General features: G+C 36.0%; 3 protein-coding genes across 4 annotated transcripts; 1 reads left to right on the top strand and 2 right to left on the bottom strand.

The window, feature by feature from the left end:
* Positions 1-629: 629 nt before the first annotated feature.
* LOC141848415 (protein HESO1-like) lies at positions 630-6,714 on the top strand. 2 transcript variants are annotated; one of them, XM_074736443.1, is made up of 9 exons: positions 631-848; positions 1,562-1,755; positions 3,173-3,340; positions 4,991-5,169; positions 5,245-5,340; positions 5,494-5,557; positions 5,704-5,828; positions 6,073-6,168; positions 6,265-6,714. In XM_074736443.1, the coding sequence occupies exons 2-9, from the start codon at positions 1,587-1,589 to the stop codon at positions 6,598-6,600; spliced, it is 1,233 nt and encodes a 410-aa protein (XP_074592544.1). In that variant the 5' UTR covers positions 631-848; positions 1,562-1,586; the 3' UTR covers positions 6,601-6,714. The 2 variants fall into 2 exon arrangements, with proteins under 2 accessions (XP_074592545.1, XP_074592544.1); XM_074736444.1 differs by lacking the exon at positions 3,173-3,340 and having other exon boundaries at positions 630-848.
* A 133-nt stretch (positions 6,715-6,847) lies between these two features.
* On the bottom strand, positions 6,848-8,149 carry LOC141848416 (tropinone reductase homolog At5g06060-like). Its single transcript, XM_074736445.1, has 5 exons — positions 8,024-8,149; positions 7,697-7,904; positions 7,388-7,604; positions 7,205-7,311; positions 6,848-7,113 (listed from the first exon to the last, which is right to left on the bottom strand). The coding sequence occupies exons 1-5, from the start codon at positions 8,092-8,094 to the stop codon at positions 6,937-6,939; spliced, it is 780 nt and encodes a 259-aa protein (XP_074592546.1). The 5' UTR covers positions 8,095-8,149; the 3' UTR covers positions 6,848-6,936.
* Positions 8,150-10,512: 2,363 nt separating this feature from the next.
* LOC141811742 (tropinone reductase homolog At5g06060-like) lies at positions 10,513-16,000 on the bottom strand. The gene is made up of 7 exons (XM_074699797.1): positions 15,871-16,000; positions 15,554-15,761; positions 11,672-11,760; positions 11,372-11,579; positions 11,064-11,280; positions 10,863-10,969; positions 10,513-10,708 (listed from the first exon to the last, which is right to left on the bottom strand). The coding sequence occupies exons 1-7, from the start codon at positions 15,939-15,941 to the stop codon at positions 10,532-10,534; spliced, it is 1,077 nt and encodes a 358-aa protein (XP_074555898.1). The 5' UTR covers positions 15,942-16,000; the 3' UTR covers positions 10,513-10,531.
* Between the last annotated feature and the right edge of the window lie 2,092 nt (positions 16,001-18,092).

Genomic DNA, 18,092 nt, shown 5'->3' with positions numbered 1-18,092 from the left:
TAAATTATACAGAAGCGTCTGCTATGACTTTTAACTGCTTAATTATATGAGCAAAAATTAAGAAAGAATCTTTAGTTTGTAAAATCATTTTTATTAGAAAGGTTTAACAAATCGAATCATTAGGAATTGTTAGCTCACAAATGAAAGAATAAGTCGATATACCTTAAGTCCATAAGAAACTTGAAATTGAAGGTGAAAATTAGCATCATACACACATTTACACTAATTACGATCAATAAACCTCCTCATGAGCCTCATTAACTAATAGTAATTTGTGAGAACGCGGGATGTTTTTGGAAATTTCTGAGGGTATTTAAGAAAAAGATAAAAATACGAATGGTAAAATGAAAAAACAAATCGCTATCAGCGACTACGGGTTGACGCACGGTGCGTTGCATGCGGGTATTAGAAACTCGATTTCGAATCTCTTTGCCATCGCCTTTTTGACACCTCGACAGATTTCCCATTCCGCGATACCCGCATGTCGATAGCCAGACATCGGGACCCCACTTCCACGTAGACCCAGATCCTCCTATGATATGTCGAGTAAAAGAAGGAGTATTTTATTGCGTCCGTCGTTTTGGACCTTGGAGCGCGTCGGAAAGGAAAGCGACTCGGGAATACCAATAATTTCGCCGTCGAGAGGAAAGAGGAGTGAGGTAAGCGGCCGGCGAAGAGAGGGAGAAATCTTTGTTCATCTATCGGTGATCGAATTCGGTAGTGATGCTGATCTGAAAAAGAGTCACCAGCTGATCGTTCGTAGATGGATTGAGTGGATTCACCGGCAAGCACTCTTCATCTTTCCGCCCTCGACGCAGATCTCTCTATCCGTGCTTGTTTCGATCGACGTGCGTGATAAGTATTCAGTCAAGTTTCATGTGTGTCTTGATTGTGCTTTAGGGTTTTGGGTTGAGGTTGACAGTGCCTTGTCTATATCCGGTGAGTTTTATGCCCCCCACCCAACCCAATAAATCAGATTTCTTCATATCTATTCGGGTGACTAACTGTCTCAATCAGTAGAGTTTTATCCTGTTATTGTGAACAAGTATGATTTCCTTCATATATGTTCACTAGTGGTTGAGGATTTTTTTTTTACGTCTTCTGTAGTGACCTAACAAAATATGCACAATATTAGATTACCCTTTTCAGATTTATCAAATGTTTTGTTCATTAAATGTTAGAAAGGATTACTTCGTATGCTTTTCCCCCTCTTGTATTATTAGTATTGTTGACTCTTTCAAGGCTGGAGCTATAGGTCAATACTCCAAAAGTTACTGATTGTAGTAGGATGATCACTCAACAACTTATCCAAGGGAATGACCAAGTGTACTCAGGATTGACATTTTTGTACCAAAGATCACAATGTTATATCCCATTGAGATTTCCAGTAAATGGAGTTTTCTTGTCGTTATTGTTTTGCTACTTCTTCATAGAGAAAGTGTTGTTTGTCATTTCCTGGTATTCTGTAAGTTAAATTGTAGAATTAATCAAAGTCTCTTTGTTTATTTCGTTATTTGCCCTCATGCATTTTTCTTATAACTATTTTGTCTGGATATTGTAGGCACTTGTGTAATTTGGCTGACACAATGGCTGTTTATCATTCTTCATCAACTAACAATGATAGAGTTGGTGTGCTTGAGATTTGTCTCAAAGACATCCTTGTCGAGATCAAGCCAGTGGAGAGTAATAGAGTTCAACGGCTTAATGCAATTCGTCAATTGGAAGACTGTCTTAGAGGTTTGCTAGTCTTTCGAGGTAATATTTTTTTTTATTTAAGTTTTTGTCTACTAGTTGTAATACTGCTGAAAACTATTACTTTCATATTCTAAATTTAATGGGGCAGTATGTATGAATGTTCTGCTGATCTCAATGATTTTCTTAGGTACTTGTAAGTTGTAAGCTAATAGAATAACAGTTTTGTTCCTAGGAGTAAGAGATAATTCAGTCATAAAAGCTCTACATATATCACATTCTCATTTGAGTAACATTAAATGCTATGATGTTTTCACTATAAATAATCATTTATTTGATCAGTACAAACACGTTCACATTCTATTTAAAGATGTTCAAATTTTAAGATCTTGGAAATTTCTAATTAACTGTCTAACCTTAAAATGACTCTCTTGTTTAGAAGATGATGCATACCTTGAAAACCATTCACTTAACTTCAATTTGAACTTGCTGATTTAACCGAATGGTGTTGGTTTGGCTATTAGCCACCACAACACAGATGGCTCCCAATTTCTGTGTAGTTTTAATTAAAGTAAGACTAGTATCAGCGCAAAACTATCTGGTCATTGCATAACTGAATCTTATTCTTCCATTGACTTTTATCCAAGGTTCTATCATTCGTGATTTTTGAATTTCAAATCATTGCTATTATATAGACTAATATTTTTTTGGATCTCATTCTACCCATTGCTTCTTCCACTCTAATAGATTCTTATTCTTCTAATCATAAAATCTACTTGTAATGTCCATATCTACTTAGCCTCCTTTCTCTTATTTTATCATCTGTTAGCACTTAGCATCCTGCCTAATTACTTCAAATATTAGTTATTTTTTATTGCCTTTTTCAGTAACTCTACACGTTCACTGTAGTATCTTCATCTTTTCCATATTGATTTCTTGTATGTTGCTTGTTGCTTTCTTGTAGCCTAAGTCTTTGATCATTTAAGTAGAGCAGATTTTAATGTAGCGTTATTTTATTGTTTTCCTACATGCCTGAGGAATATGATGATCACATAAGACTCATGATAGCTTTATCAGTATTCTTATCTCAATGAATAATAGATGCAAGTTATCTAACATTCAAGATTTCATTTTAATTCATCTTAATTATTTCATCACTTCTTCTTGCTTTGAATTACATTTCATACAATTTGTTTTTTTTTGTTTTAATTCTTAAAATTTCCATTTTTTAAAAGTTTTTTTCTTCCAAAATCGAAGCCATTTGCATCAATTAACACAATATGTACCAAGTATTTTTACCCAATTAATTCATCTAGTACCAAGAGTAAAAAAATATGAGTTAGATATCTCACTTTAATGTCACATGAAATCTTGCAATGTCTGATTAACCAAATTATGTTTTGTCAAAGGAAACTATCTTCAATTGAATAAAAATATTGTTCTCACAATTTGCCCTCAATTCTACCTAGTTATTGTGCAGGTGTTGTGGTGTCACTGAAGCCCTTTGGATCCTTTGTCTCTGACCTTTACACCAAATGGGGTGACCTAGATGTATCAGTTCAGATTGGTAACACCCCACCAAACAGTATAAACAGAAATATGAAAAGATATTACCTCAAGCATATACTGCAAGCTTTGCGAAGAACCGGTACACAATTTCTTTGTATACGTCTTTTTTACGACAACAAAGCTGGGAAAAGCACACCACGGTTGACTTATTTTAAATGATACTGATTTGAATTTTTACTGAAAATTTGGTCGCCATTAGTATATTACACACGCTCTAGTGATTTAAATTTGTACTGAAAATTGATGGCCGTAATAAATTATAGGCTGAGATGAAATGCCTCGAACAGGTTTGATCCATCCCTACACCCAAAAATAACCAGTTATGGCCCTAGCCCTATGCTGGCAATGGTAATGAGAAATATTGTTTGTTGCCCTATCATTGTTTGCAGCATAATTGTAAAATAAATTGTGATGGTACCTTGCATAGTTGATCCATGTGCATTAAATAGAGAAGATAATCTGGTAGCCAAGACGAATGATATGCTAAGATTACCACTAAATAACACTTACAATGTCTTAGTTTTTGTATCAGTTTTAATCTTGAGCTTCTTGACTTAAATTAATTTTGTGCTGGCATTGACACCTAGACCGGTTTGCATGTTTCAAGAGTGCATTGTGATAGGAGGGTGGACTAAAATGAGAGAACAAGAGGGCAATAGTTAGAGGGTTCCGAAGAAGACGTCATAAGTGAAAAGTCATGGATCATTTGAAATGCATGTTACATGCCATTCTTGTGTCATGTCTCAGTGTGAGAACAAAGTTACCTATATGACACATCATTGTGCTATATGAATATCTATCCGTTTGAGTATGGGTGAAGATTAATTACTCAATAGTTATCCATTTAAATCTGAGTCTCTTATTTTTTAAGTTCACTAGAAACTCTAACAAAGTTCCAAAAAACTAAAAAAAAATCTAATAAAATAAGTTGTTGGCAGAAGAAATATTACATTTTGAGTTGCCTTTACACGTTTAACTTTACATATTATTCAAAAAAATTTGATTCGAAGGTGCAAATTGAATCAAATATTTAATTACCTTTAAATTTTAGGACGGAATACACTTCATGGAACATAGTTTGGTAGTGATGGCCATGTGCAAGTACCTTGTTTTTTCTAAAGACTAGGAAGATCCAACTCCTTGTTGTCTTTTATACTTTTTAGAAAACTCTTCCTATCATTTTATACAGCAATACAAAACATCACAATAGGAATGAATGAAATTCTTATAAATAAAATCACATGGACACAAAGTGCTTTTCAAAATTTGCTTTTGTATGTACCACCTTGATTACTGATTGGTTTTTTGTCCTCTGAATGAACATTCTTCTGGAAATTTTCCAGCACGATGGTTGGTTTGTCATTGTGAGAAAGTCAATTATGGACAAATTTCATGAATTTAGGACACTACTTTTTGAATTTGGAGTTTATCATAGATGATTTTTATATCATACTAAGTGAAAAGCATGATAAGCTAGATGCACACAAAGAAATAATGTATACCTTAATAACTCTTATAATTTCAAGGAAAAATGATATATATATATATATATATATATATATTTGTGTGTGTATAGAGATATACTTTCTAAAATTGTTGGGATTTTTTGAAATTAAAAAAGAAAAATCAAAATTGGCAAATACCAAAATTTTAAAACAGTGTTACTTGAAATTTTCAATACCAGCATGAAAATGTAAATGTGAGTGATTTCTATTTTGCTCTGCCGCAGGTCTTGCTCAGATTACCCAGTACATTCCAAATGCAAGAGTCCCTCTGCTTAAATACATTAGCAGGCACCATAATATTTCTTTTGATGTCTCCATTAACAACCATTTTGGTGTAATCAAGTCTAGCATTCTCAAATGGCTCTCTGGAATAGATGACCGTTTCCGTGACATGGTTTTAGTGGTCTGCATTTGTTGCAAGAACATCTTGTACACTGTTTAGATTCCTTTTGGAATGTAATTCCGTTCCTTTTCGCAGACAAAAGAGTGGGCCAAAGCACAAAATATCAACGATGCAAAGTCTGGGACTTTAAATTCATACTCACTTTGTTTGTTGGTTATCTTCCATTTTCAGGTAAATCTGTGAGTTTGTGATCCTTGTCTACCCTCTTCCTTCATGCAACATCAGCTATCAATCCCCCCCCCCCCCCCCCCCCCCCCCCCTATAATCATTCTTTTAGTTTGGCCATAAGACTGTATATATATTGTTTTTCTTTTCCTTTACCAGACGTGTGAACCACCAATTTTACCACCCCTGCGAATGATCTGTGAAGGAAGCATTTCCAATCAAGGTATTTTCTTTTTCTTTTTGGCTTACCTGCATATCTATAGTTATGATTTGGCCTTAGTTTATTACCTGTTTGCGCTCTCTGGAGGTATTTGACTACTCACGATGGCATGATAGTTTTTGTGTATTCATTACTATTTATTGCTGCAGGATGGAATAGCTTGACTGAGAGACAAGTTGAGGATGTGTGTTCTGCAAATATACAGAGGTTCAGATCCAGGAGACGTACTAACAGAAGCTCTCTTGCCCAACTTTTGGTGTCCTTTTTTGACAAGGTGCTGATTTTTCGATTCATTGCTAGTTACCATATTGCACAACATATAGTCATTAGACTCCACAAGTTTCATTAAACAGAAAAATTGGCTGCTGCATTGAATGTTTGCTGGATTATTGCTTCTTATGATCACTTGCTACTATTTCTTATTACATTAAGTTGCTTATACGCAAGAATTTATATAAGCAAACCATGATTGAAAATCTCTCAGGGATTTTGGTCAAAGATTTAAAATGTATATGCAGTTGTCAGGTATTGGAAATTTAGCTTCGGAGTATAGCATCTCCACGTTCGAAGGACGATTCGAAAGCATCACCAGTGATTTGAGATCACCCCTCATTGTAAGATTGTGTCGTTGAGGTTTCTACTGAAATCTCTTCAAATGGTAACTTGCAGTCTATAGTGAGTTGATGACTGCTCAATTTGTTTTTGTACAGATAGAGGATCCTTTCGAGCGATCTGAAAATGCTGCCAGAACTGTCCGCGCGCTAGAACTAGATAAGATATCAAATGCGTTCAGCGATGCACACGACAAGCTCTCGTCTGGTTTGGTGCTTTCTGATCGCGACTCCTTGCTTTTTCTTTTAACTCGTCCTATCCTGGCTTCTAGGCTTAGGGACCAGCAACCAGCGACAAATTACACTACCTGGAACCAGCCTACGATTGATGCCCTTGAGCGTCAGTTTGAGAACACAGTAAGGCTCAATAGGATGCGTTCTCGGGCCTCCACTTCAGTTGCTAGCATCCGACCGATGACATATCGTAACTTCTAAGTCTTTTGACTGTAACTGGTTTGTTAGTGTTGCTGCATTTGGTGTTAAATTATGTCATATCAAGATTGTAGAAATTGAGCCATTTCTTAAGACGTTTGAACATAGTTCTTAACACTTTCTCTTGGTCGGTGGCACCGAGTGCCATCCAGCTTGGTCTGGGCCTGGGTTCGGTGCTCGCTAAGCTGGCACGAGCATGACTTGGGTCCAGTGGGTGCAGTTCTTGTTTTTCTTGTTTGTTTGTTTCCATCGTAAAGTATGATACTTGAATAATGCATACATGCCCATGTGTTTAACAAAGCATATAGATACACTCAACTATATTACATCCATAGACACTTAAATGTCACCGTTTATCGTATTACCTCCATCGACAGTGATCACTTGACCGGTGATGAAAGATGAAGAAGGAAGGCAAAGAAAAGCCACCGAAGCTGCCACCTCCTCAGGCTCTCCCACACGCCCAAGCGGAGTACGATGACACCACTTCGCTACCAGTTCTTCATTCTCCACTAACTATATATTAAACATTAAACTCTTACACAATTTAAATTTTGATGATATTTACAGAAAAAATAACAATTAAGTTATATAAATATATATATACAGATTTAACGGCTGATGTCTTGATGACACCGGGCGCAACGCAATTGGTACGAATATTATCCTTAGCCCACTCGCAAGCGAGACCTCTAGTGAGTTGGTTCATGGCTCCTGAGGACAACCAATCCAAATTTTGGTTAGATACCAAATTTCATGTTGCATTTAGATATTGAAAAAATTAGGGTACCCTTAGATGCTCCATAGACAGACACAGAAGAGTATCCTAGGAGACCCGCAATCGAGGAGACGAAGACGATATTGCCCCGACCAGATGCCTTGAGAAGAGGATGAGCGAGTTGACTCAAATGGAAACCGGCTTCCAAGTTGGTGTTCATGGTGTGCTGGTACTCCTCTTGGGTCACCTCTAGAACTGGCTTAATTGAACCAAACGCTGCATTATTAACCTTCACAAATTCACAGTCAATCGAATCCAGTTAACAGTTAGTTAGCTAGAGAAAATAAAACAAATATCTAACAAATGTCGATCGATCGTCACCAGGATATTGAGTTTGCCGTTGAAGACGGCGTTGACTTCGTGTATCAGATTCTCCCTCTCCTCCGAGGACGACACGTCGCAGACCGAACCAGTCACCTGAAGCTTCTGGTCTTTCCATTTCTGCACACTCTCCTTCAGCTCTGCTTCATTTCTGGCGCACGTATGAACTGCTGCTCCAAATCTTGCTAGTTCTTCCACAATAGCAAACCTACAAAAACATCAGCAACAACACAAAAAAAAAAAAACAAAAATATAATTTATTTATTTTTCCAAAAAAGAAAAGCCTAAGCCTACAAAAAGAAGATAGAATATAGTCAAAATATTTACCCTATCCCTTTGGATCCGCCAGTGACCAAGGCTGTTTCTCCTCGCAGAGACCATCTATTTCCCAACTCCATCAATTGCTTCAATTCTATCTGATCAATCCTCAGAAAATTGTCTGAGAAGCAAGGGAGCAGAATAATAAAGTGGCTATTGACTCTGTTATTTTATTTATATATATGTAAAAAAGGAAGTCCACAAATAAAAGAAATATTTATTTTAAAATGTTTTTTCTTTTTTTCCATACCACACAAAAAATAAAGATGATAATTTAGTCGGTCATCATTGTGTAGTTGCCTTGGGCAGCCAGCAACGGCGACGTGATCACGACTCTTAATAATTAGAAGCTAATTAGTCGATCGATCGTCGAGACCTTTTATTCTCTTTATACGCTCTCAATTCTAAAGATTATTGGATGTATCAAATTAAGTTTTTTCTGTAAAAAAATGAAATCTGTCATCTCATGATCATATATGATAGATAAATCGAAAAATTACAATGGATCACGACGGAAAAGGATATTGCTCGATTCGTCGAAATTCGAATTATCATCTTCTGTAAATTTGCTCCATCGTAACCATCTAACTATGTTCCGAGGGCGTATCAAATTAAGTCAAACAGTAGGCATCCGTTTACAATTAATAGATTGTTTACGAGAGAGCTTCCCTGCTGTATAAGGACGTCCGTTTCCCTGCTGTATGAGGGCGTCCGTTTACTTGAATGACCAACGTACGCAGGTCTAGTAGAAGCCAGTCTTACTGTTCCTTGATGTAATTACTTAATAATAATTACAATTTTTTATCATTGAACGATGATTCTTGTTTTGTATATATTCGTTGATTAAATACGTTACACGCGTTGAGAAATTATTTTAGGTAATTGATTTTACTTCTCATTCAATTCAATGTTTATATATATATATATACAATACGCGACGGAGAAATACGCGACCGTGCGCGACTTGAATCTGGCCGTTCATCACGCGATCGCGCGCGAATCCAGACCGTCCAATTTGGGAATGCACAGTGTTTCTTCTCTGACCCCCGCCGCTTCCGGCCGCCCTCGCCGCGCCGTCCGACCACTGCCGGCCGCCGGACCGGGCCCGATCGACGCGCCACTCGCCGGTGCGTCGACCGGTGCCGGATTCCGGCCGGATTGTGGCCGGAATCCGGCGCAATTCGGCCGGAATCGCGGCGGCAGTGGGCACGCCGGAGAAACGGCCGAATCGCGGTCGGAGCCAAATCACGGCCGGAGACCGACCGACGAAGGACCGCCGGCGATCGGTCCTTCCTCGGCCGGTCTCCGGCCGTGATTTGGCCGGATTCCGGCCGCGATTCGGCCGGAATCGTGGCCGGTCACTGTGCCTGGGGTTTCCGGCCAAATTCGCCGCCGTCCGGCCACCTCGGCCGGACCCGGTCGACGCGCCGGCGAGTGGCGCGTCGATCGGGCCCGGTCCGGCGGCCGGCGATGGTCGGACGGCGATGCAATCGCGGCGGCAGTGAGCATGGGTCAGAGAAGTCGCGCACGGGGTAGCGGAGGGGGAGTCGCGTATTGTATCAAATCTATATATATATATATATATATATATTAGTTAATTATTTAATAATTAATCAATAATTTTTTTATTATATTATTATTCTTATAGTTGGAAGAAGAGAAAAAGAGTAAATAATTTTTTTTTCAATTATATAGCAATTCATTTGTATTAGTGTAATTTAAAAGTTAGAAGGAATGAGTAAAAATAATTTTGATCCTTCGAGAAGAAAAAGTTTTTTAATTATTTTTTAACGATTAAGATTATATAATTATTTTTTATTAATAATTATGATTTAGTATTCGTTATTCTTTAAATTTTATAAATAAGGAGCTTATTTTATCATTTCTATGTCATTTACTCTAGTCTCATCTCTCAATTTTGAAATCTCGATCTCTTTCAATTTCAATTCTCCAATTATGATAGAGGAAGAGATTTATAATCTCGATCTTAGACAGATAAAAAAATAATCAATCCAAATTAATGAGGATTAAGTCCAAACAAATTCTAACACATACCACTAGGATAAATTACTTAAAAGCACTTACAACGGGTGATCCATCAACTCAACATTTTAAAGTCAACTATCCATTAAGAAAAATTCATCTCTTAATTCATCAAAATTAAGACTCAATCCTTAAATGTGAAAGAAACTAAGAGAAGATACCCTATAAAGAAATACCAATTATATTACATCGATGAAGACTTAATAAATATAGTGTAGTGATTCCAACCTAAAATATGATATTTGAATAAGACATACATAAATGCATGTCTGTCTGTGTTTTTATTAAAGCATATACTTAAGTAAAAACGTAAAATTCACTATCCAATGATCTCATATAGTCAATCTCATGACTATATGTGAGGACGTAAATCAGAAAATTATAATTGATCATTGTAAGAGAATTTATTAACGCGTACATATATATATATATATATATATATATATATATATAAAATTACATCCATATTTAGATTTAATAGTCACCGCTTATTGTATGACCTCCATCGACAGTGATCACTTGACCTGTAATGAAAGATGAAGAAGGCAGGCAAAGAAAAGCCACCGAAGCTGCCACCTCCTCAGGCTCTCCCACACGCCCAAGCGGAGTACGATGACACCACTTCGCTACCAGCTCTTCATTCTCCAATAACTATTCAATATTAAACATTAAATTCATTAATTCTTATACAATTTTAAATTTTATGATATTTAATTTACACACACACACAAATCAATTAAGTTAAACAACGATATATATATATATATATATATATATATATATATATAAGCAATTATATATATACCGGTTGAGCCATAGGTGTGTTGGTGGCACCGGGCACCACACAATTGGTCCGAATTTTGTCCTTAGCCCATTCGCAAGCCAGGCATCTAGTCAGTTGGTTCATGCCTCCTAACACACAACAAATCCAAATTATATATATATATTTCATGTTGCATTAGATTTTTTTTTCCTTTTTTAGAGAATAATTAGCTAGCTAGGATACCCTTAGATGCTCCATAGACAGACATAAAAGATCTTCCTTGGAGACCCGCAATCGAGGAAACGAAGACGATATTGCCCCGTCCAGATGCCTTGAGAAGAGGATGAGCGAGTTGACTCAAATGGAAACCTGCTTCCAAGTTGGTGTTCATGGTGTGCTTGTACTCCTCTTGAGTCACCTCTAAAATTGGCTTAATGTAACCAAACGCTGCATTATTAACCTTCACAAATTAACAGTCAATCGAATCCAGTTAACAGTTAGCTAGCTAGAGAAAATAAAACAATATCTAACAAATGTCGATCGATCGTGACCAGGATATTGAGTTTGCCATTGAAGACGACGTTGACTTCCTGTATCAGATTCTCCCTCTGCTCCGAGGACGACACGTCGCAGACCGAACCAGTCACCTGAAGCTTCTGGTCTCTCCATTTCTGCAAACTCTCCTTCAGCTCTGCTTCGTTCCTGGAACACGTATGAACTGCTGCTCCAAATCTTGCTAGTTCTTCCACAATAGCAAACCTGTTTTCAAAAACAACAACAACAAAATTTTTTTTTCCAAATTAAAAAAGAAAAGGCTACAAAAAGAAAGAAGATAGAAGCAAAATATTTACCCTATCCCTTTGGATCCACCAGTGACGAGGGCTGTTTCTCCTCGCAGAGACCATCTATTTCCCAACTCCATCAATTGCTTCAATTCTATCTGATCAATTCTCAGAAAATTGTATGAGAAGAAAGGGAGAAAAAGAGTAAAGTGGCTATTGACTCGGCTATTTCTTATAATATATATATATACAAACAAATTGAAAATGTTTTTTTCTTGCTTTTTTCTACACAAAAAAACAAAGATGATAATTTAGTTTGCCGTCATTGTGGAGTTAATTGAATGGATGGGCGGTGTGAGTAGTGGGTGATTGCATGATAATTTTCTTTGAATTCAATGGAAAATTTGATATTCGGATCTAAATAGAATAAGATACGAAGGAATTTTTTTAAAAACTCAATTAAATAATAAAATAATTGGATATTGAAGATTTTTAAATTCTAATATGAAAACAGATTTAATATAATTATATTCATACCCGTAATAATATCCAATTAAATTATATATATATCCACTAATTATTTTTGTCTTTCATTCGACCGACGATCAATTAAAAAAATAAAATAAAAATTATTTTCTTCTTCTCCTTTTCCATCTGGACTTAAGTTGTTAATATATGACTAAATTATGAGTAGTTTGTTTAGTCTATATTTGTTAAATAATATATTTTTAGATACAAGGTTAATTGTAATATATTTTTGTTAAATATTGATAATTAATGTGTACTTCCTTTCGCTTTCGCTGTCTCATTTTCTTGTCCATTTGCTGCACAGTAATCAAAAGAGACGTGTCCAATTTATCTATCGAATAAATTTAAAATATAATTTATACATACTTCAATATCGATTTTTAAATTTCTAGAATATTTATTTTTATTAAAATTTAAACTCTAATTCTTTTATTTATTTTTTAAAATATTTTACCACGTTGCATCACAGCATTAATTAATCGTTCTTTAATAGATCAATAAGGAAGGGGTCTAAGCCATAGAAGAGCCCTGTTTACTTGGGAGGGCGGAAAGTAAATCAGTGGAAAATTTTTTTCAGTATGTATCCATTTATTGTTTACTTTTATAACTTTTTAAGAAAGGATGGAAATTTTATCCATCAGCGGATCATTTTCTCCCCAAAATCTGTCACCCCGAAATCGGGCGGAACGCGACGGATGGACGAAAAATAAAAATAAAAATTCTCTCCGCCTTTCGCGAGAGCGCACCCACCCAATTCTCCTCTTCTTCTCCTCTGCCGCCGGCGCACCCGATTCTTCTCCTCCTCTGCCGCAGGCGCACCCGATTCTTCTCTTCTTCTCCTCTGCCACCGGCGCACCCAATTCTTCTCCTCCTCACCCGATTCTTCTCCTCCTCTGCCGTCGGCGCACCCGATTCTTCTTCTCTTCTGCCGCCGGCGTGCCACAGAAGGTGTGGAGCAGGGCGTCCCTGACGCGGCTCTGCTCCGCGACCGCGGAGAGTCCGAAGTCGGAGACCTTGAGGTCGCCATTCTCGTCGACGAGCAGGTTCTCTGGCTTCAAGTCGCGATGGAAGACGAGCTGCTGGAAGCATCGACGGGCGACGTCCTCGCGGAGCCGACCCTTGGAGACGCGGGAGAAAAGCTTCCCGCCACGGACGTACTCCATGACGAAGTAGATCTCGCTGAGCTCCAGCACCCATCGATGGTGGCGCGCGGTCCCTATGGAATGCGAGTCCTCCGTTTACTTTGCGCGGGTGCAGAGATTTCCTTTCTCCTACCTGGGGATTTATTTTCCCTAGGGATTCCTTTCTTTTCTTCATCCGTTGTATGAAGTAAACATAGGGTAACTCTCTCGGCTGTGGGCTTTCCCTCCCCTCTCTCTTTAGATAAGGCTAAACCTCAAGAAGAGAACAAGTACGTATGTTGCACTAAGTCTTTGCTTCATTAATCCTCTTTAGAGAAGCGATCTGACTTGAACGTCAAAGGAGTTTAAATAGATCGAATTCCCCCTCGATTCCCTTCTAACTTGTTCTCTTTGGTGTAGTCCAGCGACCTAGGCCTTCGCTACTCTCTTGGCAACAGTGACCGATCTGATCCGACTAGCGACCGACTCAACAGACGACTGACACAGCAACAAACGTGACCACACAAGCAAACAAAGTCGACTTGGTTGATTTCATATGGATAAAGAGTCTTTCTTAGATATTTTGTCACTCAAATTATTTTTATTTGACTACTTCAAAATTAAAATAGACACATTAATAGCATAATCAAAATTGATTAATGACACAAAGCTTATAAAAAGTCTTCTGAATCATTCCGTAACTGTAAGTAAACCACTTCTACCCGTTGTTGAATTTTCTTATTTATAGCATTCAAGTATTATTTAGTTTAATTGCAAACATGTTTGAACCGTTGTATCCTAAAACATCAATGTCCATCTAAGCCTTTAAGCACAATAATAAAAGAAACTATTTTAAACAAATCTATTTTAAAGAAACTGTATCGAACTAGGCCTCAGTTGCGCTTTGCAAACATCCTGCACAATCTATTTCAAAACAATTGTGTCAAACAAAGGCCTAGTTGTTGTGCCCATCCCTGCCCAACAGCTTGATCTTCTTGCACGACCTCCATACCTGGCAGCTCAACATCCTTTGCATAGCAGCTCGACTAATAGACAACTCGGCCACCTTGTTCAGCCTCCCTACCCAACAACTCGACCTTCCCTTCCCTGCTCAATACATTATAACAAATTTGACTTTTCGGAGCGTGCATTTAGGCTATCACAGTGCGCATCATACGCTGCACAACTATAAACGGCTGAAAGTCAAAAGACATCGATAGTTCACGATGACCGTAGTGGTTAGCAACATCCGCAGCTCGCGATTCGCACCGTGGTTAACAGCATCCGCAGCTCGCAATCCGCGTTACGGTTAACAATATTCACACATTTATATTACCACATATAAATATCCACATACAATTATAATACTACATAAAAATACTATACACAATTATAAAATTAAAGCGATTCCATCCTAAAGTATTAAAGCGTACACAATTCCATATATATATATATATATATATATAGCACAGATCAGATTAAAATGTCACCGTTTATTGTCTTACCTCCATCGACAGTGATCACTTGGCCAGTGATGAAAGACGAAGAAGGAAGGCAAAGAAAAGCCACCGAAGCTGCCACATCCTCAGGCTCTCCCACACGCCCAAGCGGAGTACGATGACACCACTTCGCTACCAGTTCTTCATTCTCCGTGAACTATTAACAAATATTAAACATTAAATTAATTAATTCCCTTATGCAATGTTAATTTTTTCACGATATTAATTTACATGAAAAAATTAGGAACAATTAAGTTGAGACAAATTAAATTCAAGCAATTAATCACATACCCCACTTAGCCATCGGCGTAGCGATGACACCGGGCGCAACGCAATTGGTACGAATATTGTCCTTGGCCCATTCGCAAGCCAGGCATCTAGTCAGTTGGTTCATGGCTCCTAATATAATTAACACACAACCAATCCAAATTATAGATATTAACATGGATTTTTCCCCCTTTTTTAGAGAATAATTAGGATTAGGATATACATACCCTTAGATGCTCCATAGACGGACATAAAAGATTTTCCGTGGAGACTCGCAGTAGAGGAGATGAAGACGATATTGCCCCGTCCAGATGCCTTGAGAAGAGGATGAGCGAGTTGACTCAAATGGAAACCAGCTTCCAAGTTGGTGTTCATGGGGTGCTTGTACTCCTCTGGAGTCACCTCTAAAACTGACTTAATGTAACCAAAACGCTGCATTATTAACCTTCACAAATTAACAGTCAATCGAATCCAGTTAACAGTTAGCTAGCTAGAAAAATAAAACAAATATCTAACAAATGTCGATCGATAGTCACCAGGATATTGAGTTTGCCGTTGAAGACGGCGTTGACTTCGTGTATCAGATTCTCCCTCTCCTCCGAGGACGACACGTCGCAGACCGAACCAGTCACCTGAAGCTTCTGGTCTCTCCATTTCTGCAAACTCTCCTTCAGCTCTGCTTCGTTCCTGGAACACGTATGAACTGCTGCTCCAAATCTTGCTAGTTCTTCCACAATAGCAAACCTGTTTTCAAAAACAACAACAACAACAACAAAAACAAATATATATGTTTTTTTCCAAAAGAGAAAAGGCTAGCTACAAAAAAGAAAGAAGATAAAAGCAAAATATTTACCCTATCCCTTTGGATCCACCAGTGACGAGGGCTGTTTCTCCTCGCAGAGACCATCTATTTCCCAACTCCATCAATTGCTTCAATTCTATCTGATCGATTCCCAGAAAATTGTACGAGAAGTAAGGGATAAGAAGAGTAAAGTCGCTATTGACTCGGCTATTTCTTATAATATATACAAACAAACAAAATGTTTATTTTAAAATGTTTTTTTTCTTGTTTTTTCCTACGCAGAAGAAATAAAGATATAGTTTAGTTTCTTGTCGTTGTGTAAGTTAATTGGATGGATGGGTAGATGAGTAATTCGTGCTTGTCACATCGATGGAGGATCCAATGCCTGGTCCAAATTGGAGATTTTTTTTTTAATCCGATTAAATTATTAATAATTGAGTATGAAAATTTTTAAATTTAGGTATGAAGAGGGATTTAATATAATCTCACTCATACTTTATCTGAATATTTAATTAAATAATAAATATATATTCATTAATTATTATTTTTATTTCATCAACTATCAATTAAAAAAATAAATTTGATTTTTTCTTCTCCTCTACTTCTAACTCTAATATACGACTAAATTAAAAATAGTCTATAAATATTTAATAAAGTCCCTATCGACTCTCTTATGACTCTTTTTTTTTTAATCCCATAACCTAAGCATTAGCTCCTCCTTTGGTGATAATAACCGATCTAATTCGTCTAACGACTGACTCAATACATAACGACACAATAATTCCAGAACTTACGTTTAAGTATATGTGTACTTCAACAACTAATAAATCATTTAATTAGACGATATGAAATTATAATAAATGTATACAGCAAATAAGGAAAATTAAAAAAACTTGATTAAATAAAATTTTATTTAACAATAAATAATGATATAATAAGAGATAGCTCTCAATGATATAAAAAGCGTTATATAACTCATGACTCCATCTAGTAAAATAAAATTTAATTATTATTATATTTTTTTCAACGTATTAAAAACAGTATAATTAACCACTCAACCTAACATATAGACAGGGGCGGCTCAAGCCTCCGGAAGGCCCTAGGCGAATTTTTTTAAAAATAATTATTATTATTTAAAAAAATTTCTTTCATCTTTTTTTTTATTCGGATTTGAGACCAATAATGGTGGGTCTAAAAAAATTTTTAAATAAATTACAATATTAATTTTAAAAATAATTTTTTTATATAAAATTAAATTTTCTAATTTTTTTAGATGTAAAATTATTAATTAAATTTCTATATTCATTTCATTTGTAATTTGTTTAGCAGAAATTATAGTAGATATGAATCCATTTTCTCTATACTCATTCAAAAAAGAAATAAAATCTTTTAATTGATCTAATACAATAGTAATTAATGTTCATATCTGTATATTGTAAAAATTTACTAACAATATTAACTGCGAATAAGATTACAAGTTTACAACAGGAATCATTGATAAGAAAATAAGAAATTAACAGAAGCATAAAAAAAAATTGATAGGGAAATAAGGAAGATAATACCTTTAGGTTTTAAGAATATCATAAAAAAATATGTAATAAAAGATCTTAATTCTGATCGTTCCTCTCCTTACACCCCTTGTGATGATTTCAAAAATGTCTTGAGGAGAGAAAATAAACTATCAAATAAGTAAAATGTTTGAAGTTGAGCAAAATAAGTTATTAAGTTAATAAGGAAAGAAGGAGAGGAATATAAAGAAACTAGTAAAATTAAATTTTTAAGAATTAAAAAATATTAAATATATTGGAATCATGCCAAAATCTTTATGAAATCTAATAACCATGCCAAACCTCTACAAAATCTAATGATCATACCAAATCTTTCCAAAATATAATAAAGATATTTTAAAATTTTTTTATTATCTCAAAAAAAAAAAAAAAAATATATATATATATATATATATATACATATATAATGATTAATATTTTTAAAAAATGAGCCCTAATTTATTGGGGGCCCTAGGCATAGGCCTTAGTGGCCTATGCCTAAAGCCGGCACTCATATAGACATAGACATGTACAACCTAAAAAATTATAAACACATGAGAAAATAAGTATTTTACATTTTTACTTTTATAGATGATAATATAAAATTTTATAAGTAATTAAAGATGAAATTATAAAAAAAATTATTTTTTATAATTATAATTAAAAACTAACTTAACAAAAAGTTTAAGGTAGTATGTAGTGACGGAGGTGAAAAAACTAATTATT

Source organism: Curcuma longa, chromosome 17, assembly GCF_044706935.1.
Source record: "Curcuma longa cultivar G26 ecotype Majalengka, Jawa Barat chromosome 17, ITB_CL_G26_1.1, whole genome shotgun sequence".
NCBI lineage: Eukaryota > Viridiplantae > Streptophyta > Magnoliopsida > Zingiberales > Zingiberaceae > Curcuma > Curcuma longa.
Note: the sequence above shows the minus strand (reverse complement) of the source record. Positions and strands in the feature narration are given on the sequence as shown.